The 23051-nt window shown below is 42.8% G+C and overlaps 2 protein-coding genes across 3 annotated transcripts; one reads left to right on the forward strand and one right to left on the reverse strand.

The window, feature by feature from the left end:
- Window positions 1–2000: 2000 nt before the first annotated feature.
- Window positions 2001–8321, forward strand: LOC146960922 (immunoglobulin lambda-1 light chain-like). The gene is made up of 6 exons (XM_085771931.1): window positions 2001–2135; window positions 2228–2558; window positions 2778–2824; window positions 4458–4778; window positions 4889–4963; window positions 7995–8321. Exons 1-6 carry the CDS (start codon window positions 2093–2095, stop codon window positions 8153–8155), a joined length of 978 nt encoding a protein of 325 aa, XP_085628057.1. The 5' UTR covers window positions 2001–2092; the 3' UTR covers window positions 8156–8321.
- Window positions 8322–11157: 2836 nt separating this feature from the next.
- Window positions 11158–16079, reverse strand: LOC146960923 (immunoglobulin lambda-1 light chain-like). 2 transcript variants are annotated; one of them, XM_085771937.1, is made up of 6 exons: window positions 15887–16079; window positions 15465–15794; window positions 14829–14876; window positions 12114–12413; window positions 11929–12003; window positions 11158–11371 (listed from the first exon to the last, which is right to left on the reverse strand). In XM_085771937.1, the coding sequence occupies exons 1-6, from the start codon at window positions 15927–15929 to the stop codon at window positions 11211–11213; spliced, it is 957 nt and encodes a 318-aa protein (XP_085628063.1). In that variant the 5' UTR covers window positions 15930–16079; the 3' UTR covers window positions 11158–11210. The 2 variants fall into 2 exon arrangements, with proteins under 2 accessions (XP_085628063.1, XP_085628062.1); XM_085771936.1 differs by having other exon boundaries at window positions 12114–12419.
- Window positions 16080–23051: the final 6972 nt, after the last annotated feature.

Genomic DNA, 23051 nt, shown 5'->3' on the forward strand with positions numbered 1-23051 from the left:
GGCGCGGCATTGGTTACTTCCTATTCCAACAACATTGCGGATGCACCTCTGGGGTGCCAGACTGTTGCACGGGTGGATGGAGGATCACCCTTGCCGGTTCACATTTCCTGTCCTCGGCAGAGCAACGCTATGCGGCCATTGAGGGAGAGGCCCTGGCTGTGGCCTCGGGCCTGGAGCAAACTCGGTACTTCACACAGGGATGTGACAACCTCGTCGTCGTCACTGACCATAAGCCTCTGGTGAAGATTTTCGGCAACCGTACACTGGATGAGATAACAAACTCACGCCTGTTCAGACTTAAGCAGCGTACCCTCCCATGGCGCTTTTACATCGTGCACCTGCCCGGCAAGAGCAACCATGCCGCTGACGCGACTTCAAGACATCCCTCCCCCTCAGGCTCGGCGAATGGCCTCTCTCTGGGATCACCAAGTGTACCCGACGCCGTAGAGTCAGCACTTATGGCTTCCATCCGTGATGATGCGCAGGACCTTGGGGCTATCTCGTGGTCCCTTCTCGCACAAGAGACGTCGGCTGATGCATGCCTTGGCCACCTCCTGCACCTGATCGAGCACGGATCGACGCGAACGACCCTGCTCTGATGGGTCTGTCACCGGTCTGCGAGTCCGTCTACACGCAGGATGGCGTCCTACTATTCCGCGACCGTGTTGTGGTTCCTCCATCGCTGCGAGAAAGGGTCCTTCGTCACCTTCATGCCGCCCACCAAGGGACTTCTACGATGGAACAGCAGGCTCGCGCCATAGTCTACTGGCCCGGGATGTCGAAGGACATCCAAGCCGCCAGGCACGGATGTGCAGACTGTAACCGCAATGCTCCATCGCAGGCAGCCACACCCCCCCTGCCATCCTCACCACCGTCGACCCCTCGAGGCGGTGTTTGCTGACTTCTTCGACTATGGGGGCTGGCACTACCTGGTTGTTGGAGACCGACTCTCAGGCTGGGTAGAGGTCCTGAGCTCCACAGCGAGCACCGATCTAGGAGGCTCGGCTGGCCTGGTTCGCCACCTGCGCACGTTCTTCGCCACCTTTGGCGTACCGGAGGAACTTTCAAGCGACGGTGGCCCGGAGTTCAAGGCAAGCCATACAGAGGACTTCCTCCGCCTGTGGCACATCAAGCATCACGTGTCCTCAGTTGGCTTCCCACAGTCGAATGGAAGGGCGCTGCCCCTGCTTGTGCAGCCGGGCAGCACGAGGAGGCTGCCCAGGCGCTACGAGCCTGAGACTGGTCATTGGATAAGGGACTGAGTCCGTTAACCTATTCCTGTTCATAGCTTTACGGACTGGGGGGGATGAGGAGTACTCCTGGCCACTAGGGGGTAATATCTTATTAGTGCTACACTGGCTCAGTTAGTAGTCGGCCATTTTGTGAGTATCTGTTTATTATGTTCCTGCTATGGTGGTTGGAGGTTCATCTCTGTTCATATTCCTGTAAGTCTTAGTATTTTATTTTCATTACTATCAAGCTTGGTTAAGCTCATACTGTTACCTCTGCTACACAGTATCACATATTAATTAGCTATCTGTTTTAGCTTATGTTGCTATTCTGTGTATTGCTGCAGGGCTCCTTCATCGTTGTCATTAAATACCTGACCTGACATCGAGGAGTGTGTTTCTTCAATCGTAACTCAAAGTGCTTTACACAGAGACATGAGAGACAGACCACAGCCCCACCGATCCTGCCATCCCACAATACTTTCATGACAGGGAGCTGTTAAAACCACAGTGAACTGAGGAAATGCTAACACTACTTTACAATGAGGAAACACAGGAGGTATTTTTTTCAAAAAAATAAAAACTAATATAAAAACTAAGAAATAAAAGCTAATCCCTGAATTAAACGAAGTAAAATGACAGAAATAAAAGAAAATGCAGTCAGAGGCGTAGATCATAACAGAAATGAGGCCAAGAGACAAATGTCTGTCAACCAGCAGCAGCAGGGGCTGATGGGAGTTGGAGGAGCCGTCAGAAACCATGTGGCCTCGTCTGAGCTCACAGCTCGTCCTTGTTTGGCCTCAGCAGCATCAGAGCTCCACTTCTCCTCAGCTTCTCCAGAGGAAACACCACTGATCCACAAAATGCTTTTCCTCCCAGCTGCTGCTCTGTGCTGTCTGTGTTCAGGTGAGTGTTTCCAGCAAATCAGGAGCCCACACACTCTACCTGTCACTACCACCGTCACACTGACCTTCATCTACCTGTCTGTGTCTCTGCAGCACTGGTTGCCATGGCAGCAGAGCTGGTCCAGGACCAGTTATCATTGACCAGGAGAGTTGGTGAATCTGCCTCCTTCACCTGTGAACGAACCGAGCTGTGTGATAACGATGGATATGTGGCCTGGTTACAGAAGAGAGAGACAGAAACATTCACATGGATTCTTGCTATTCACAGGCAAGATAGTAAAATAAAGTCAGATTCCAATCATCCTCAGAAAGATGATTTCACACCTGTTAATAAACAGAACGGCTGTGAGTTGAAGATAGAGAAAGTTAAACTCTCTCATTCAGCCTCCTACTACTGCCTCTGTTGGAAGAAAGATCCTCCACAGTGAGAAATGATCCCTGCAGCCTGAACAAAAACCTCCAGATGAACAGGTGTCAAACAGCGTCAGTGACAGGAAGAGAGCAGTAAACCACAGCCCAGGTTCACACACTTCACCTCCACATCACACACTTTTTCTAGACTTTTCTTTGATGTTGATCCATGTTGACACATTCAGCAGCAGACGGGTTTTTGTATTAGTCTTTCTCACTGTGGAGGAACAAGCAAGAACTACCCCATCCATGGCTCTGGAACTAAACTATTTGTAACAGGTAAGAACAAACTTTTATTTCTCTTCAGTTGTTTTTATTGAAGATGTTAAAATGTGTTTGAAGTCAGTTTCTGCTGTTTCAGACTTTACATGTTAGTTTGTTCATAGTTTAGTACAAAGTTCCTGATGCAGCCGTTCTTCAATGACACAGTTCAACCATGAGTGAAAAGAGGTTTGAATCTCTGAACAGCAGAAGGAATTTCTTTATTTCTGCTGCAGCTGAAACGTTTGTGAAGAGTCTGAAAAGTGTGATATTGTGAGTTCAGTCTGGACTAAGCTGGGGACTAAGGAGGATTTTATTGCTCAGGCGACTTTTATACCAAATATTCAGTTAATCAAAGTTAATTACATATTCAACTTTGATACATTTTCTGTCAACATGAAATATGACACAGGATGACCTCATGTAGAAATACTTCATGGTATAGTGTAGTGTAGATAAATAGTCTTAAAGCTTGTCAGTAATTATAGTAGTTAACAGTAAATAGTAACTGTGTCTCATTGTATAAATTATGTCAAACATCATGTGAAATATGTTTGTATTTTTTTTAAAGATAATTTTATATCAATATATTGTTTTTATTATGTAAATTTAGTGGTGAGAATTGTCATAAACATTTCAATATTTTTTTATAGGAGTGTAGTTTTTTCATAGTGAAAACATCTATTTATTTGAGAATTGTGAGGGTAAATATTTTAATCGTAAAATTATATCTCATTTTCAATTAATTAATCTGATAGAAAATAAAATATAGTATCAACAAATAAAATATTTGTATATCAATAAACACAGAAATTCTACATGTGGTCATTTGTAAGAAAATATGGTGATTAAGTTCTAATTTCATAATGTCAGAATATATCATGGTCATTATTTTGTCTTTTTATATTAAATAAAAATCGACTCCAGCGCAATGTTAAACTTATAAGAAGATTTAATGACAGCAGTGTTTCAGTGCTAAAAAATTATGTAACTTGAGTGATGAGAATTGTTATAATTGTTACAATATCTTTCATAGGAGTGTAATTTTTCATAGCTAAAACAGTTGTATATTTCATTTTATAGAGAATTCATCTAAAATTGTAAGAGGGTTAATATTTAAATTGTAAGGCCGTAATCAATTTACAATAAATTTATCTGGTACAAAAAAAATGTGTTTCAATGAGTAAAATAGTAGTGTATATTGTTGGGGCGTATTTCACGCTTTGGTGTGATACTGGGTTGCTCTATATGAGCCGAACTGACCCAGCATATGTTAGAGACAGGGACAGGCTTTGTTTTAAATTTTATTTTATTAATTTCAAACAATTCTGATGCTCAGCAAAGATGGAAAATCTATAACATAATCAAATGGTTCTGTTGTTACTGTTTAAAAGAGTCAGAATAGAAGGGAAGGGTCGGATCGAGAGCAGCATTCAAGTTTAATCTGCACCAATTACACTTTTTCTAAATAAATGTGTGCTTCGGCCACAGACTGTAGTTATACCGGCTCTTCTCTTGGCTCAGTCATCGGACCGGGCCGAACACGACCAGACAGGGTTCGGATCGAAAACATTTCTAACTCGGATCAGACCATAGGGCTTCTTCTTTCATTCTTTTTCTTTTTTGCGGGGATAAAAAAATGAATGACCAGAGGGTCCCTGTCAAATTTCAGATGAGCAAATAGTGAAGCCCGTGGTGAGCGTGTACCCAGCAGCATCCAGAGCCCACCTGGAGGGGAGGAGCTCCCTGCTGTGTCTGGCCTCAGCCATGTCTCCTCCTCTGGTCCAGTTCTCCTGGAAAAGACAGAAGGAGGATGGTCCTCTGCTTCCTGCTGAGGGAGAGCAGCTGCAGCTCACAGAGCCGGGACGCTCCGCCGCCATCTTGCTGGTGGATCGGGACGCCTTCTACACATATAAATACCGCTGCTACGTCAAGCACGAGGGGGGCACGGTGGAGGCCCAGACAGCACAAGGTGATGGAGGCTTGGTGACTGTGTTGAGCAGTGATTCAGCTTCATGTGGAGACTCTGTCACAGAGAGCAGAGCAGCACAGCACTGACATTTGACTCCTTTTCTGTTTCAGAGGTTCCAGCTCCAGCAGCCCCCTGTCCTCCAGAGAGACAGCCAGCACACCTGGCAGCTCCGCACCAAGCTGACTGTAAGATCACCTGCTGCCTCTCTGCATGGACAGCTCCAATGTTGTGGTGCAGTTAGGGCCCAGTGTCAGTCTGTTCACTCTCTGCTCATCACATCACACTTCAACACACACTCCCTGATTCTGTCCTAGTGTCCAACAGCACAACAAAGTCCAGTCCCAGAGCTTTCACTGGCCCATTCCGACTGATAACACGTGTTGGAGGCCCTGAACTCAATCTGAGGAGATACAACAACTGTAGTAGTCTAGTACGAAGAGGGGGGTATCATGCACCCCCCAGAAATATACTTCTAACCAGTGTTTCTAGATTGGAAAAAATGTGTAGAAAATGATGAGCTATGTTAAAAAGTTGTCAGAATGTCCCATGTATCATTTTTATGCAAATTAGTGCCGCCATTATCGAAAAAACCTAATTTCACTATATCTCAGCCAATACTGCAGATATCTGAACAAATAAGGTGTCTAGACCCATGTTTTGGGGGTCAGAGATCACAATAAAACTATTCATAAAGTGATCACATGTTGGTGGCATGCTAGTAAGCAAACCTAACTCTTTTACCAATTACAAGACGCCAATATTGGAGATACCAAATAAGGTGTCTTGACAGAGGTTCTTGTGTGTTTAACCAAGGTTTATTTGGATCAAACATCACTCATCATCGTTTTCACTGAAATCTTCAAAGTTAAACTCATCATCTCCTTCCTCTTTCTCCTCCTCTTCCTGTTCATGCTCTCCAGTGTCATGGGGATCAACCAGTGAAGTTGGTAGGATAGGACCACAGGACCACACCGGTTTCAACACTCCTTCATCAGTCTTCATCCATCCCTGCTCCTCATCATAGGGTTTTGGTTTTTCCAGAATAGGTTCATCAGCTCACTAGTACAAGGTGACACGGTAGTTCACACGTCAGGCATGTGGCTTCAGAGCAGAGTGGCATGGAGGAAGGCGAACCAGGTCAACCTTAGACTTGCAAGTGAGTTTCTTGTTCTCCCCCACCATGTTGCGTAGCAACTTGGCACGGACAACATCCACTGAACACTCACAACTCTGTCCAGACATCAGACAGGTGAATTGCTCCAACTGCCTCAGCATCTCAGGCTTGACACTCTAGCAGTCACTGAGTTGTCTGAATACGTGAAATTGGGGATTCTTCTTCGAGGGCCCCACCTTCCGGGGCGTCGAGTGGCGCAGTGGGTTAAGCAGGCGCCCCATATATTGAGGCTATAGTCCTCGTGGAGGCGGCCCTGGTTTGAATCCCACATCGGACGGCCCTTTCCTGCGTGTCATTCCCCCTCTCTCTGCCTCCCCATTTTCCTGTCTCTCTCAACTGTACTGTCAAATAAAGGCATGAAAAAGCCAAAAATATATACATGGCACTGGTACAGTCTTCTCCACTGATATGAACACATAGAACCCAAGAAGAGTGGTGCGGTAGTCTTCTCCCAGGGATTCTGCAAGCTCAGAGATGTTGAGAAGCTTCCTGGATCTTCACACTGTAGGGGTCTGATGAAGTCAGCTTTAGCAGCCTTGCCCACAGCTTCTGCTCGTCCTGTAACACGTCCATCTCAACATCAGTGGGGACAGGTGCACCGGAAGCCAGGCAGTAGTAGTATTGCAGAATCCCTGGGAGAAGACTACCGCACCACTCTTCTTGGGTTCTATGTGTTCAGTGGAGAAGACTGTACCAGTGCCATCAAAGGGAGAAGGAAGGTGGGGCCCTTGAAGAAGAATCCCCGATTTCACGTATTCAGACAACTCAGTGACTGCTAGAGTGTCAAGCCTGAGATGCTGAGGCAGTTGGAGCAATTCACCTGTCTGATGTCTGGACAGAGTTGTGAGTTTTCAGTGGATGTTGTCCGTGCCAAGTTGCTACGCAACATGGTGGGGGAGGACAAGAAACTCACTTGCAAGTCTAAGGTTGACCTGGTTCGCCTTCCTCCATGCCACTCTGCTCTGAAGCCACATGCCCGACGTGTGAACTACCGTGTCACCTTGTACTAGCGAGCTGATGAACCTATTCTGGAAAAACCAAAACCCTATGATGAGGGGCAGGGATGGATGAAGACTGATGAAGGAGTGTTGAAACCGGTGTGGTCCTGTGGTCTTATCCTACCAACTTCACTGGTTGATCCCCATGACACTGGAGAGCATGAACAGGAGAAAGAGGAAGGAGATGATGAGTTTAACTCTGATGATTTCAGTGAAAACGATGATGAGTGATGCATAGTGGAGAACCATTTACTTGACTGTTTATCTGGCATGGGAAAGAGAAGAGTGGTCACATCAAGAAGAGTTCTATTATGATGTTTGATCCAAATAAACCTTGGTTAAACACACAAGAACCTCTGTCAAGACACCTTATTTGGTATCTCCAATATTGGCGTCTTGTAATTGGTAAAAGGGTTAGGTTTGCTTACTAGCATGCCATCAACATGTGATCACTTTATGAATAGTTTTATTGTGATCTCTGACCCCCAAAACATGGGTCTAGACACCTTATTTGTTCAGATATCTGCAGTATTGGCTGAGATATAGTGAAATTAGGTTTTTTCGATAATGGCGGCACTAATTTGCATAAAAATGATACATGGGACATTCTGACAACTTTTTAACATAGCTCATCATTTTCTACACATTTTTTCCAATCTAGAAACACTGGTTAGAAGTATATTTCCGGGGGGTGCATGATACCCCCCTCTTCGTACTAGACTATAGGGACTGAATCTTAGAGCTGCACTCAGTCAGGTATCTATTGAAGAGTCAATCTAAGGACTCAGTGTGAGGTCAAAGGTCACATTGAACTAATGGTAGTGGAGTCCTTCTGTGAATCAATAACCACCTGTGTCTTTTCCCATTTGGACTTTCCATGTGATGGTGGAGTGATTTGAATAGTCATGGCCAGTTGACAGAAGAAGGCGATGGAGGCTTGGTGACTGTGTTGAGCAGTGATTCAGCTTCATGTGGAGACTCTGTCACAGAGAGCAGAGCAGCTCAGCACTGACTGGTTTCTCTTTGACTCCTTTTCTGTTGCAGTGGTTCCCCTGGATCCTCTCCGGCCTCAGTGCAGGGTGAAGCTGCTCTGTCTGCTCTACACAGTGCTGATAGTGAAGAGTCTGCTCTACTGCTGTGGACTCGCTCTGCTGATGAGCCGCAGAAACAAGGGACCGTCCACCAGCTGCACACAAGCTGACTGACTGTTTCCTCTTCCTCTTTTCTCTCCATCACATCTCATCACTTCATCTCATTTATCTCTTTGATCATGGCTCAGACATTTAAATCTAACAAATCTTTCTACATCTTCAGATAAAGTTGACCACAGATATTCAATTGTACTTTCATTTAATTATGTTAAAAATTGTAATTATTGTTTTACTTTGATGCTGTTTTTTTATTTTCAATTACCTGAGTGACTTTCGTAATAACAGAATTTAGTTGTATCGTTCCCTGCTTGGCAATTTTTCTCATCTTGTTTCTGATTTTAATACATTCTGTTCATTTACCATGATCATGTTAAATTGTTTCAGTTTTACTCTTTGAATAAAGCGAGAAATCACAGTGTCCATGGTTTGTTGACTAGATTCATCACTGATTTCCCTTAAGAACAAATTACCAGAAAAAGAAAAACCTGCATTGGATGTTTACACTGACACCTACAATTATCTTGGTTCTGGGTGCGAGTGGCTTTTAATGTATTGTCACAGAACGAACATCAGTGATGATGTGAATATATGTACAGAGCTAAACAAACACAACAACAACAGGAAAAGTAGACAAACATTAACATGTAGCTGTTTTAATATGAACATGTGGTTGTGGGTGTACCACCAGGTTCAATACTGGGTCTTCTCATCATATAGGTTTTACATTAATCGTGTTTTACAGTTGTGTTGGTGCGACTGTTAAACTCTACACTGACGACACTGTTGTTTACACACATGAACCATCAGCAGATCGAGCAGCTGTGAAACTCCAGCTGTTATAAAAATGATGAAACTGCAGCTTGAACTCATTAACATTTGGCTCTGGTTGAGATGAACAGACTCTTCTGACAACAGCTTTTATTTTTTATATCAACTATGATGTACTGAAATAATGAGAGCTGAGGTGAACCAACATGGAGGCGCTAGTTTAGCTTCAACAAGAAAAACATTTATTTGCGTCAGTGCTGCTTCTGTCTCTGTGTGGTTTGTGGTTTGTTGGTCACATTATTTATATTAATTTGCATGTATGTGTTTATTTGTGTTAAATTAACATAGTCAAAATTCTGATTAATTTTAGCTCTTAGTATTAAAATATTTAGATTTAGTTTTGAATATTACTCTTTTTCTGTGACATATCTTCATTATTTATTGTAATAATTATCATAATCATGAGGTCCACTCACATCTCAGTCAAACATTTTTAGGCCTCTGTAATTTGTCTCATGTGAACTCTGTAAAGACTGAAAACACTTTAACGGCTTACATTTAATGTCTTTGACAAATGTCAGTAATTATAAAAACTCTATGTTGATGACACTGTCGTTTCTACCCACAAGTAAAACAACTCTTGATTACAAATTCATATTAAGTTAGAAATATAAAATAATTCACAGGCCGCTCTAAATTTAGATCACATTAAAAAGTGATAAAAACACCTTTAAATCCATACAAGTGTAGATATTAGTGAGACATTATTAAGAGGCTGCTGAATGTTTGTGTAACGTTACACAGATGCTTCCTGAGTCTTTAACAGAGTGGATGGTTGTAGTTGTCATGGTGATTATCAGAGTGAAAAGCCACAGCTCACAGTTTGGAGGCTGCAGAGCTGAAACCACACAGCCTGAGAGCTGCAGGAGAGGAAGTGTTGATTCGCTCTCAACAGTTTTTTATGAGTCCTAATAACGACTGAGAGCAGATTCATATCTGCTGCTCTACATTCACACTCATGAACATATTGTACGTGTGAAATGTCCCGATGTACATTTGTATTTATTCAAGGTTTTCTTTAACTTTATGTGACCCATGACAACAACTTGCCAGCTGTTTTTTGTGTCTTTAAACAGCAGTGTCATCAGCGTACAGTTTTATATTTACACTGACATGATTGTAAAAGATGATTCATGTTCAAGCTAAATGATAATAATAATAATAATAATAATACATTTTATTTGGAGGCGCCTTTCAGGTCACCCAAGGTCACCTTACAAAAAAGGAGTGATAAAAGATCATAGTAAAAACAAGACAAACAAAACATCAAGATATAAGCGAGTGTAGTGCAGAGTGTCTGGTTTATAGGGAGTGTGCCAGTTTGAACAGGTGGGTTTTAAGTTGGGATTTGAATGTTGTGATGGAGTCTGACTGTCTTATGTGTGGTGGGAGGGAGTTCCAGAGTTTTGGTGTTGAGCAGCTGAAGGCATCGGGCCATCGTGCTGAGGCGTGACGTGGGGGTGGTTAACAGTCCAGCAGAGGTGGAGCGGAGGGAACGGGAGGGAGTGTGCTCATGGAGAAGGTCGCGGAGGTAAGTGGGGGCTAGGTTGTGGCTAGGTTGTGGAGAGCTTTGTAGGTGAGGAGAAGATTTTTGTAGTGGATGCGGTATTGAACCGGGAGCCAGTGTAGTTCGATGAGGACAGGGGTGATGTGGTCAGATGATTTGGTGCGGGTGATGATCCGGGCGGCCGAGTTCTGAATGATCTGCAGTCTGTTGATGAGTTTGGTGGGGAGTCCGGTGAGAAGGGCGTGGCAGTATAAATACAAACAATACTGATCCTGTTGTTAAAACCCACCTCTAATTGATTGTGTATGAAAGCTGTGTTTGTCACCAGAACCAAGGTAATTGTAGGTTTCGGGGTAAATAGTCAATATAGGCTTTCATTTTTCTGATGATCTGCTATGAAATCAATGATGAAAAAAATGAACCACAAAAACTGTGATTTTTTAAAAACTTTATTCAAAGAGTAAAAGTGAAGGAAATAATTTGACAATAAAAACGATAAATGAATTGAGTGTTTTACAATGCAAAACAGCATGAGAAAAGAAATACCAGAAAAATTGCCAAGCAGCTGACGAAACAACTAAATTCAAAGTTATTACAAAAATTAATCTGATAATTGAAAATAAAAAACAGAATCAAAGTAATACAATTCTTTAAAAAAAAATGTAGAAAGATTTGTTAGATTTAAACGTATGCGCTGTGAGTCAATCTAAGGACTCAGTATGCAAAGAGATAAATGAGATGAAGTGATGGAGAGAAAAGAGGATGAGGAAACAGTCAGTCAGCTTGTGTGCAGCTGGTGGACGGTCCCATGTTTCTGAGGCTCATCAGCAGAGCGAGTCCACAGCAGTAGAGCAGACTCTTCACTATCAGCACTGTGTAGAGCAGACAGAGCAGCTTCACCCTGCACTGAGGCCGGAGAGGATCCAGGGGAACCACTACAACAGAAAAGGAGTCAAAGAGAAACCAGTCAGTGCTGTGCTGCTCTGCTCTCTGTGACAGAGTCTCCACATGAAGCTGAATCACTGCTCAACACAGTCACCAAGCCTCCATCACCTTCTTCTGTCAACTGGCCATGACTATTCAAATCACTCCACCACCACATGGAAAGTCCAAAATGGGAAAAGACACAGGTGGTTATTGATTCACAGAAGGACTCCACTACCACTAGTTCAATGTGACCTTTGACTTCACACTGAGTCCTTAGATTGACTCTTCAATAGAAACCTGACTGAGTGCAGCTCTAAGATTCAGTCCCTACAGTCGTTGTATCTCCTCAGATTGAGTTCAGGGCCTCCAACACGTGTTATCAGTCGGAATGGGCCAGTGAAAGCTCTGGGACTGGACTTTGTTGTGCTGTTGGACACTGGGACAGAATCAGGGAGTGTGTGTTGAAGTGTGATGTGATGAGCAGCGAGTGGACAGACTGATACTGGGCCCTAACTGCAGCACAACATTGGAGCTGTCCATGCAGAGAGGCAGCAGGTGATCTTACAGTCAGCTTGGTGCGGAGCTGCCAGGTGTGCTGGCTGTCTCTCTGGAGGACAGGGGGCTGCTGGAGCTGGAACCTCTGAAACAGAAAAGGAGTCAGATGTCAGTGCTGTGCTGCTCTGCTCTCTGTGACAGAGTCTCCACATGAAGCTGAATCACTGCTCAACACAGTCACCAAGCCTCCATCACCTTGTGCTGCCTGGGCCTCCACCGTGCCCCCCTCGTGTCTGACGTAGCAGCGGTATTTATATGTGTTGAAGGCGTCCCGATCCACCAGCAAGATGGCGGCGGAGCGTCCCGGCTCTGTGAGCTGCAGCTGCTCTCCCTCAGCAGGAAGCAGAGGACCATCCTCCTTCTGTCTTTTCCAGGAGAACTGGACCAGAGGAGGAGACATGGCTGAGGCCAGACACAGCAGGGAGCTCCTCCCCTCCAGGTGGGCTCTGGATGCTGCTGGGTACACGCTCACCACGGGCTTCACTACCTGCTCATCTGAAGTTTGACAGCAGCAACAAGCAGCACAGACACATTCACACAGTCAACAGCAGCTTCCAGCACTGCACTGCATTCAGTCTGATCCTGGACACTACATGGACTCTGATCACTCAGCTCCTCATCAATACAGCACAGAGGTCACCACCTGTACTGGACTCACCTCCACACACATTTACTGTGATGAAGATCATGTTTATACGGGGGCACCACTAGGGAATTTGGGCCCCCATTAAAAGAATTCTTACTGGGGACCAACACAGCCTTCCGGAAGGCCGGCAAAAATTTTTGATGCTATTTTTCAGAAATATACATTTTGATGGTATTTTTGAGTATCATTCCCATACTTGTGAAAAAAAACAACTTGACAATTGACAGGTAGGGGAAGCACTGAGCACTCTGAATACAATGGAATTCATTTAGATTAATTTATTTGCTGCAACACTCACACACTATAAAAAAAAAATGTAAAGGTTTATAAGCTTTTTAATGTTAATGTTTCCAAAACAAACAATGTTATTGTTACCAGTACATTGTAAATAAAATATATTTGTTATTATAAGTTAGTTAATAACATAGTGTCATATTATTTTTTGTCAATATTATAATTTTATTAGGGGCCTCTCTGGGCCCCTCTTAATCATGGGCCCCTAGAATCCTTCTCCTTTCCCCCCTTTTCGGCGCCCCAGTGTTTGTAGATTATGTTTATTACAAACATCATTAAATTCATCAAACCAGGGTCTGTTAGAGGTGCCAAGATCTAATAACAAACAACTCCTCCCCGACATGCGTACCATCACTGACCTTGGGCTTTTAAAATCAAAACTTAAAACCTTCCTTTTTAAGACGGCTTTTAAGATAGTTGTGCCATGTTTATTCTGTGTTTTTATTGTTGACTTTTACTGTTGTTCTGGAATGTCTCTTGCCATTGACTTTTAACTTTTGCTCTCTGGCAAAATGTAAAGCAAAATGGCTTTAAACACTTTTAAAATGATTGTGCCATGTTCACTCTGTGTTTTTTATTGCTATGTTTACAGTCACTTTTTAATTATATTGTAATGCACTTGCACCCTTTGGGCTGTTTTAATGGACTATACAAATTAGTCTTGATTGATTGATCAGACAAAGATCAACAAAGTCACACATGGAAAAACACTGTTTGAATATTTCATATTATTTTTAATATTTTATTTTTAATTAATAGGCTATTTCACTTTATAAATTATCAGCTCAGATCATATTAAGATAATCGTATGTTAAATACATGTTTAACGTGATATGTATTTACTATTAATAAAAACACAAAGTTATTAAAGTCTATACAGTATTAACAACCTACTTTGATATAGATGAGACCACAGGATTTTGTTTCTAATGCAAAAACAAACACATTTTTTTTTGTTCTTTTTTGCCTTAAGTTTTAGCACTGAAACGCTGCTGCCATTAAAACTTCTTTGTAAGTTTAACATTGTGCGGGAGTCTATATAGTCTATATATATTTTATATAAAAACACAAAATATTTACAAGGATATATTCTAACAATATGAAATTCATATAAACACATTCATGTAGAATTTCTGTGTTAATATAGAAATATTTTATTTATTGATTCTTCAGTTTATTTTCTATCAGATAAATTAATTGTAAGATTATAACAAAACTTAAAACCTTATTTGAGATAACTTTTAGCACTTAAGATTGTTGTGCCATGTTTATTCTGTGTTTTTATTTTTGTATTTTACTGTTGTTCTGGAATGTCTCTTGCCAAAGACTTTTAACCTATATGTGCTATTTCATTGTAAAATAGCAAGTGTGTTTAGCTATGAAAAAAACACTCTACTTTATAAAGAAATATTGAAACAATTATAACAATTCTCACCAATACATTTACATAATAAAAACAATCTATTGATATACCGGCATAATTATCTTAAAAAGATTACAAATATATTTCACATATATTTGACATGATTTATACAATTAGACACAGTTATTATTTACTATTAAATACTATAATTACTGACACACTTTATATTTATATATTATATTTATCTACACTATACATTCTGTACCATGGAAGTATAGTAGTCGTAACGTACTTAACTTTGATTAACTGAATATTTAGTATAAAAAGTCGCCTGAGCAGTAAAAGTATGGTCCTTCAGCTCAGTCCAGACTGAACTCACAATATCACAGCAGAAATGAAGAAATAAAGAATTCCTTCTGCTGTTCAGAGATTCAACCCTCTTTTCACTCATGGTTGAACTTTGTCATTGAAGAACGGCTGCATCAGGAACTTTGTACTAAACTCTGAACAAACTAACATGTAAAGTCTGAAACAGCAGAAACTGACTTCAAACACATTTTAACTTCTTCAATAAAACAACTGAAGAGAAATAAAAGTTTGTTCTTACCTGTTACAAACAGTTTAGTTCCAGAGCCAAAGATGTGGTAACTCTTGTCTGCTCTCCACAGTGAGAAAGACTAATACAAAAACCCGTCTGCTGCTGAATGTGTCAGCTGAGCTGAACGAGTCCACATTATGAACCAGGATCATGTTTCAGCTCCATCATGTGTTTCTCTAACGTTCACATCAACATCACTGTCTCTTCTTCTCTTTTCTTTTGGCTTCACACTGAAACATATCAACAAATATTCACATTGAAGTTGGTCCAGACGTTCATGTTCCCCTCAGGATGAACCGTTGCTCCAGTTTTATCACATGATTTAGAGTTGGTTTGTTGTTTAGAGTTTTTATGTTTGATATGATTCTATTCATTTACCTCCTTTGACTGTTTCTGTTGCTCTTGTTTTCTCATTGAGCTTCTGTGTTTCTTCTCTGTCCTCAGTGTGTGGAACAACAGGAAACCTGCTGAAATATCTGATAACAACATGGATCAACATCAAAGAAAAGTCAAGAAAAAGTGTGTGATGTGGAGGTGAAGTGTGTGAACCTGGGCTGTGGTTTACTGCTCTCTTCATGTCACTGACGCTGTTTGACACCTGTTCATCTGGAGGTTTTTGTTCAGGCTGCACGGATCATTTCTCACTGTGGGGAACTTTCTTAGCACACCAGCAGTAGTAGGAGGCTGAATGAGAGAGTTTAACTTTCTCTATCTTCAACTCACAGCCGTTCTGTTTATTAACAGCTGTGAAATCATCTATCTGAGGATGATTGGAACCTGACTCCATTTTACCAGTTTGCCTGTGAATACGCAGAATCCGTCTGAATGTTTCATTCTCTTTCTTCTGTAACCAATATACCCTTCCACTTTTATCACACTGATCAGTTCCTTCACAGCTGAAGGAGACAGATTCACCAACTCTCTTGGTCAATGATAACTGGTCCTGGACCAGCTCTGCTGCCATGGCAACCAGTGCTGCAGAGACACAGACAGGTAGATGAAGGTCAGTGTGACGGTGGTAGTGACAGGTAGAGTGTGTGGGCTCCTGATTGGCTGGAAACACTCACCTGAACACAGACAGCACAGAGCAGCAGCTGGGAGGAAAAGCATTTTGTGAATCAGTGGTGTTTCCTCTGGAGAAGCTGAGGAGAAGTGGAGCTCTGATGCTGCTGAGGCCAAACAAGGACGAGCTGTGAGCTCAGACGAGGCCACGTGGTTTCTGACGGCTCCTCAAACTCCCATCAGCCCCTGCTGCTGCTGATTGACAGACATTTGTCCCTTGCCCTCATTTCTGTTATGTCTGCCATTTTACTTTGTTTAATTCAGGGATTAGCTTTTATTTCTTAGCTTTTATATTTGTTTTTTTTTTTGTTTTTTTTAAAAAACCTCATGTGTTCCCTCATTATAAAGTAGTGTTAGCGTTTCCTCAGTTCACTGTGGTTTTAACAGCTCCCTGTCATGAAAGCATTGTGGGATGGCAGGTGGGTGGGGCTGTGGTCTGTCTCTCATGTCTCTGTGTAAAGCACTTTGAGTTACAATTACTGTATGAAAAGTGTTGTACGAATAATTTAATTTGATTTGATTCTGCTTATTTTGTTGAAATTGGTTTAAACTTTTCTTATTTCCAAAATGTGAAGTAACTTGTTTGATTTGAAATACAGTTTGATGTGTTTATTTAAACCCAAATGAAAATATGTTCATTTGGGTTATAGAGTAGAGTAGAGTAGAGAATACTTTATTCATCCCTAGGAGGGAAATTCAAATTAGTCCAGTAGCTCACACGACAATGACACAAAAAAGAAAGAAAGATGGAGCAGGGCCGCCAGGTGGAGCAGGACCGCCGGATGGAGCAGGACCACTGGATGGAGCAGGACCGCTGGATGGAGCAGGACCACCGGATGGAGCAGGACCACCGGATGGAGCAGGAACCGCTGGATGGAGCAGGACCACCGGATGGAGCAGGAACCACCAGGTGGAGCAGAACCACCAGGTGGAGCGGGACCTCTGGATGGAGCAGGACCACTGGGTGGAGTAGGACCTCTGGATGGAGCAGGAACCACCAGGTGGAGCAGGACCTCCGGGTGGAGCAGGACCGCCGGATGGAGCAGGGTCGCCAGGTGGAGCAGGACCCCCGGATGGAGCAGGACCACCAGGTGGAGCAGGACCACCAGGTGGAGCAGGACCGCCGGGTGGAGCAGGACCGCCGGGTGGAGCAGGACCACTGGTGAAGTGGATGATCCAGGCCGTCCAGAGTGGCCTCCTCCATCCTCAGTGCTCATCTCTCCACCACACCCCCCAGTGAGTCCATCAGGGAAACATGACTGAAGTCTGTCGTCATTAAAGGTGCCTCAGGATGTTTAGTCTGTATCCTAGCAACAACTTTATGGAGAACTTCAGATGGAACTTAAGCAGTTGCCATTGGGTGGGATGTACACAAGTGTTGTTATGATGCAGAGAGTTGATATTTCCAATGATGACTGACCTGACCTGCTCTGTATATTAACACTCTCAACTCAACTCAACTCAAAATTTATTTCTATAGCACATTTAAAAACAACCTTTGTTGCCCAAAGTGCTGCACAACGTACACTCATTGCATCAAACAGTCAGAGGAAATGACAGGATGAATATTTCAATGGATTTTTTTTTCAAATATCTAATATCAGTTTTATTTATTTTCCAAACATTATTTTCATGTCGAGAAACAGAGCCTCGGTCTCGGTTTACACAGTGAGAAGCTCTTCCTGTGTATCGGCCCACAAGACACAGAAGAAGCCCGCCCCCCTGTGGTGAGGTAGAAGATGTGCAAGGACATCCAGATGAGGCTGATTGCGGTTGCCATGACAACACAACGATGAAGAAGCCTTGGGTCAAAGGTCAGGTTTCAGGTCAGCTGTCATTCAGCTGAACAGAGTCAGTCATGAAAGACACTGAAATATAAATATATAAAGCTTGTCCATTATTGTGAATCTGAATATCAGACCACATTTAATGAGATGATGATGCAGAAACGGAGGAAGGCCCAAGAGATTTGAGATCCATTGTATTGGTGTAATCTATGTTATAGGATATGAGTCTCAGCTTTTAATAAACTAATCAATAACTCAGTGTGTAGACTGAAGCAGTGTGTTGTTTGAACCAGCAGAGGGCAGCAGTGTGAAGGTTTCACTCCTGACAGCAGGACGAAACAGAGAGGAGCTCATCAGAGACTGAAAGATGAACTGATGTTGTTTCAAAATTCATTCAACACTAAACAAACTTGACTTTAATTTGTTGTTTTTGGTTCTTTAAGATCACAGCTGAGGAGCTCTGTGGATTTGTACTGTTGTGTTTCCATCACAGCTGTTCAACAACAGGTGACAGTGTGTGTTACTAAACTCACCACTGACCTGAATGTGTTGTTGTGTTTCTGCATCATGGTGACCCAGATTGTTTTTTTATTTGCTTCCAGATTAAAATCAAGAGCAACTTTCCTCTGATTCACTTCAGAGAAACAGAGAATTTCGGGAAACAATCACCATTCATAAATAATGAGAATAAACCAAGATAAAGAGTTGAATTAGTAAATGAACCTCCTCTGCAGGCTGCCACCTCCCACTCAGAGGAAAAACCACACAGCAGCTTCAGCTGAAGACAGACATGAAAATAATGTTAGAAATAAAAGATAAAGATATTAGATGTTTGAAATAACTCCATTGAAATACGTAAAGTAGTGGAGGCCAGTCTGTTTAAGACCAGAGAGACTCCATGTCCTGTCATTTCCTCTGACTGTTTCATGCAAAGAGAGTTAAAGGATAATTACCGCTTTTTACAATCTGGACCTTATTTCTAGCATAAAATACAATCATTTACTCAGCCAGATAACTTTGGTGTCATTACAAGTCGTTGTGATGAAATGAGCTCCAGCCGAGAGCCGCGTATATCCGTATAATGGAGTCTACAGCCTCTAAATAACACATTATCTGCAGAGAAACTCCTTCATTTCACCAATATTTAGTTCTGATAGGCTAGTGCTATTCCCCTCTGAGTCCGGGGTTAGCTGTTATCAACATGATAACTGGTCCTGGACCAGCTCTGCTGCCATGGCAACCAGTGCTGCAGAGACACAGACAGGTAGATGAAGGTCAGTGTGACGGTGGTAGTGACAGGTAGAGTGTGTGGGCTCCTGATTGGCTGGAAACACTCACCTGAACACAGACAGCACAGAGCAGCAGCTGGGAGGAAAAGCATTTTGTGAATCAGTGGTGTTTCCTCTGGAGAAGCTGAGGAGAAGTGGAGCTCTGATGCTGCTGAGGCCAAACAAGGATGAGCTGTGAGCTCAGACGAGGCCACGTGGTTTCTGACGGCTCCTCAAACTCCCATCAGCCCCTGCTGCTGCTGATTGACAGACATTTGTCTCTTGGCCTCATTTCTGTTATGTCTGCCATTTTACTTTGTTTAATTCAGGGATTAGCTTTTATTTCTTAGCTTTTATATTTGTTTTTTGAAGAAAAAAAAAACCTCCTGTTTTTCCTCATTATAAAGTAGCGTTAGCGTTTCCTCAGTTCACTGTGGTTTTACAGTAACCGCTCCCTGTCATGAAAGCATTGTGGGATGGCAGGTGGGTGGAGCTGTGGTCTGTCTCTCATGTCTCTGTGTAAAGCACTTTGAGTTACAATTACTGTATGAAAAGTGATGTACAAATAATTTAATTTGATTTGATTCTGCTTATTTTGTTGAAATTGGTTTAAACTTTTCTTATTTCCAAAATGTGAAGTAACTTGTTTGATTTGAAATACAGGTTGATGTGTTTATTTAAACCCAAATGAAAATATGTTCATTTGGGTTATAGAGTAGAGTAGAATAGAGAATACTTTATTCATCCCTGGGAGGGAAATTCAAATTAGTCCAGTAGCTCACACGGCAATGACACAAAAAAGAAAGAAAGATGTAGCAGGAACCGCCGGATGGAGCAGGACCCCTGGATGGAGCAGGACCGCCAGGTGGAGCAGGACCCCCGGATGGAGCAGGACCGCCAGGTGGAGCAGGACCACCGGATGGAGCAGGACCGCCAGGTGGAGCAGGGCCCCAGGATGGAGCAGGACCCCCGGATGGAGCAGGACCTCTGGATGGAGCAGGAACCGCCAGGTGGAGCAGGACCTCCAGATAGAGCAGGACCCCCGGATGGAGCAGGGCCGCCTAGTGGAGCAGGACCACCAGGTGGAGCAGGACCCCTGGATGGAGCAGGACCACTGGATGGAGCAGGACCGCCAGGTGGAGCAGGACCACCGGATGGAGCAGGACCGCCGGGTGGAGCAGGACCACCGGATGGAGCAGGACCGCCAGCTGGAGCAGGACCCCCGGATTGAGCAGGACCTCCAGGTGGAGCAGGACCGCTGGATGGAGCAGGACCCCCGGATGGAGCAGGACCGCCAGGTGGAGCAGGGCCCCCGGATGGAGCAGGACCCCCGCATTGAGCAGGACCTCCAGGTGGAGCAGGGCCCCCGGATGGAGCAGGACCCCCGGATTGAGCAGGACCTCCAGGTGGAGCAGGACCGCTGGATGGAGCAGGACCACCGGATGGAGCAGGACCTCCAAGTGGAGCAGGACCCCCGGATGGAGCAGGACCGTCAGGTGGAGCAGGACCCCCGGAAGGAGCAGGACCACCGGATGGAGCAGGACCTCTGGATGGAGCAGTAACCGCCAGGTGAAGCAGGACCACCGGATAGAGCAGGACCACTGGATGGAGCAGGACCACCAGGTGGAGCAGGACCGATGGATGGAGCAGGACCGATGGTGAAGTGGATGATCCAGGCCGTCCAGAATGGCCTCCTCCATCCTCAGTGCTCATCTCTCCACCACACCCCCCAGTGAGTCCATCAGGGAAACATGACTGAAGTCTGTCGTCATTAAAGGTGCCTCAGGATGTTTAGTCTGTATCCTAGCAACAACTTTATGGAGAACTTCAGATGGAACTTAAGCAGTTGCCATTGGGTGGGATGTACACAAGTGTTGTTATGATTCGGAAAAAAAATAAAACTAGAAAAAACATTTCCAAGAATGGAAATGGTGTGAATGCTGGAAGCAATGCTGAATGAGCTGAAGAAATTGTTGAAAGAAAGAAAGAAAGAAAGAAAGATTGAAACAAGAGAGAAAAAAGAAAAGGACAGAAAGAAAGAAAGAAAGAATCAAACAAACAAAGAAGTAAAAAGACAGAAATGGAGTGAAAGAAAGAAAGAAAGAAAGAAAGAAAGAAAGAAAGAAATGGAGTAAAAACAAAGGAAGAGAAAAGGAGTAGAAAAAAAGAAAGAAAGAAAGAAAGAATCAAACAAACAAAGAAGTAAAAAGACAGAAATGGAGTGAAAGAAAGAAAGAAAGAAAGAAAGAAAGAAAGAAAAAAAGAAATGGAGTAAAAACAAAGGAAGAGAAAAGGAATAGAAAGAAAGAAAGAAACAATCAAACAAACAAAGAAGTAAAAAGACAGAAATGGAGTGAAAGAAAGAAAGAAAGAAAGAAGAAAAAGAGAGAGGGGGATGATAGATAGAAAGAGGTAGATGGATGGATGGATGGATGGATGGATGGATGGATAGAGAGGGAAGGATATAAAAAGTTACGTAAAATACAAATGAAGGAGTAGAAGAAAGAAAGAAAGAAAGAAAGAAAGAAAGAAAGAAAGAAAGAAAGAAAGAAAGAAAGAAAAAAAAGGAGACAGAGGGGTTAAAAAATAGGGAGGGGTATAGATAGATAGATAGATAGATAGATAGATAGATAGATAGATAGATAGATAGATAGATAGATAGATAGATAGATAGATAGATAGATAGATAGATAGATAGATAGATAGATAGATAGATAGATAGATAGATAGGACACATGTTAAAAGCTGCATCCTATGTCCCAGGCCCACCTGTAATTGTACTACTATTAATAGAGTTGGAAAGACTAAACGTCTGAACTTAAATTCATGAGAAAAATATAAATTGTTGGAGATGTTTACATCAAAAGTATAAAATAATTGAGAGCCTGATGAATTTGAGCTGAAAACCTGTGTGTGTGTGTGTGTGTGTGTGTCTGGGTGTGTGAGTCTGACGGTCTCTCTGTCTGCGTGTACATGTGCAGAAAGTAAAACTGTTAAGCGCCACAAAACTCCTCTCTCCCTAATGATCTGATTGATTGGCAGCCTGCCCTCAGAAGTTACCATGGCGACTACCATGCTTACATTTTACTGTGTGGAACAGTGTTGTGTTTGTGTGTTTGTCTGTTTGTGTATGTGTATGTGTGTGTGTGTGTGAGACTGTGTGTGAGTGTCTGTGTGTGTCTGTCTGTGTGAGTGTGATGCCTGTGTTTGTGCGTGGACATCCTCTGTCAGTCTGGTTTATCATGTGTGTGTGTGGGGCTGTGTTTAAAAACATCTTAACGAGCAGCCAGGCTGCACCTGCACCTGTTCTATTTATAGACTTTGATAACGAGCTGGCTGCTACAGCTGGACCAACTGCACACAGAGCAGAGCAGAGCAGAGCAGAGAGATTTGTGCTCTGAGCAGCTTCCCAAAACAGCCCATAAAAAGAGAACCGTACCTCTTATCAGAATATGGTCCTGACCATCTGGGCAAGCAGACCTTCCTGAGCACATTGATGTGCATTAAATGTATAGGGCAAAAACTTTTCTCAGGGTCGCAAGGTAGAAAAGGGGGGCATTTCTGCTTTTCTAAAAAAATCAGCTCCTACTTTTATATTGAAGTGGATGAGCCACTGGAGCGGGTCTAGCTGCACAATTAGGCTCATAGAGACAATTCTGTAAGTCTGTCTGCTGTTTTGAACACATTAAATGAGACACAACAAGTGTGGCTACAAACCGGTGAGGAAATCATGTGTCTAGAGTTTAATTTGTGGCCGTGCTGGCAATTTATCCAGAAAAAATCCTGAATGTTTTTTCGATCCCTCTCACTCTAACGATGATGTCACTCACTCTGACCCAACCCCATACACACTCATTGAAAAGTGTGAAATTTGTCAGAAATCCTCATGTGCTTTTAAAGGATTTATCTCAAAAACGGTACAAGCTATGAAAAACTTGTACATACAGGATGAATACATTAGAAGTTTGTCTACAGCTCAGAATTTTAATGAAGTCTCTAGCTGAAAGTATGTGGACGCTTTAAAGGCTGAAAGAAGTAAGAAGATTTGAAGAGTTTCAAGACTGTTCCAATGCATTCTCTATGGGGGAAAAAAATCAGAAATAGTTGAATATTGC

Source organism: Trachurus japonicus, unplaced genomic scaffold, assembly GCF_045865225.1.
Source record: "Trachurus japonicus isolate A0001 unplaced genomic scaffold, Traja_1.0 AP029826.1".
In the NCBI taxonomy this organism is placed as follows: Eukaryota; Metazoa; Chordata; class Actinopteri; order Carangiformes; family Carangidae; genus Trachurus; species Trachurus japonicus.

What these genes read in the sequence shown, in the direction of transcription:
- LOC146960922 (XM_085771931.1), top strand. Translation starts at nt 2,093, where the DNA reads ATGCTTTTCCTCCCAGCTGCTGCTCTGTGCTGTCTGTGTTCAG. An exon ending in TGGAAGAAAGATCCTCCACA is followed by an intron (nt 2,559 to 2,777) that starts GTGAGAAATGAT and finishes TGGAGGAACAAG; the next exon opens with CAAGAACTACCCCATCCATG. An exon ending in AACTAAACTATTTGTAACAG is followed by an intron (nt 2,825 to 4,457) that starts GTAAGAACAAAC and finishes ATGAATGACCAG; the next exon opens with AGGGTCCCTGTCAAATTTCA.
- LOC146960923 (XM_085771936.1), bottom strand. Translation starts at nt 15,929, where the DNA reads ATGCTTTTCCTCCCAGCTGCTGCTCTGTGCTGTCTGTGTTCAG. An exon ending in TGCTAAGAAAGTTCCCCACA is followed by an intron (nt 14,877 to 15,464) that starts GTGAGAAATGAT and finishes TGTGGAGAGCAG; the next exon opens with ACAAGAGTTACCACATCTTT. An exon ending in AGCTCCGCACCAAGCTGACT is followed by an intron (nt 11,372 to 11,928) that starts GTAAGATCACCT and finishes TTTCTGTTGTAG; the next exon opens with TGGTTCCCCTGGATCCTCTC.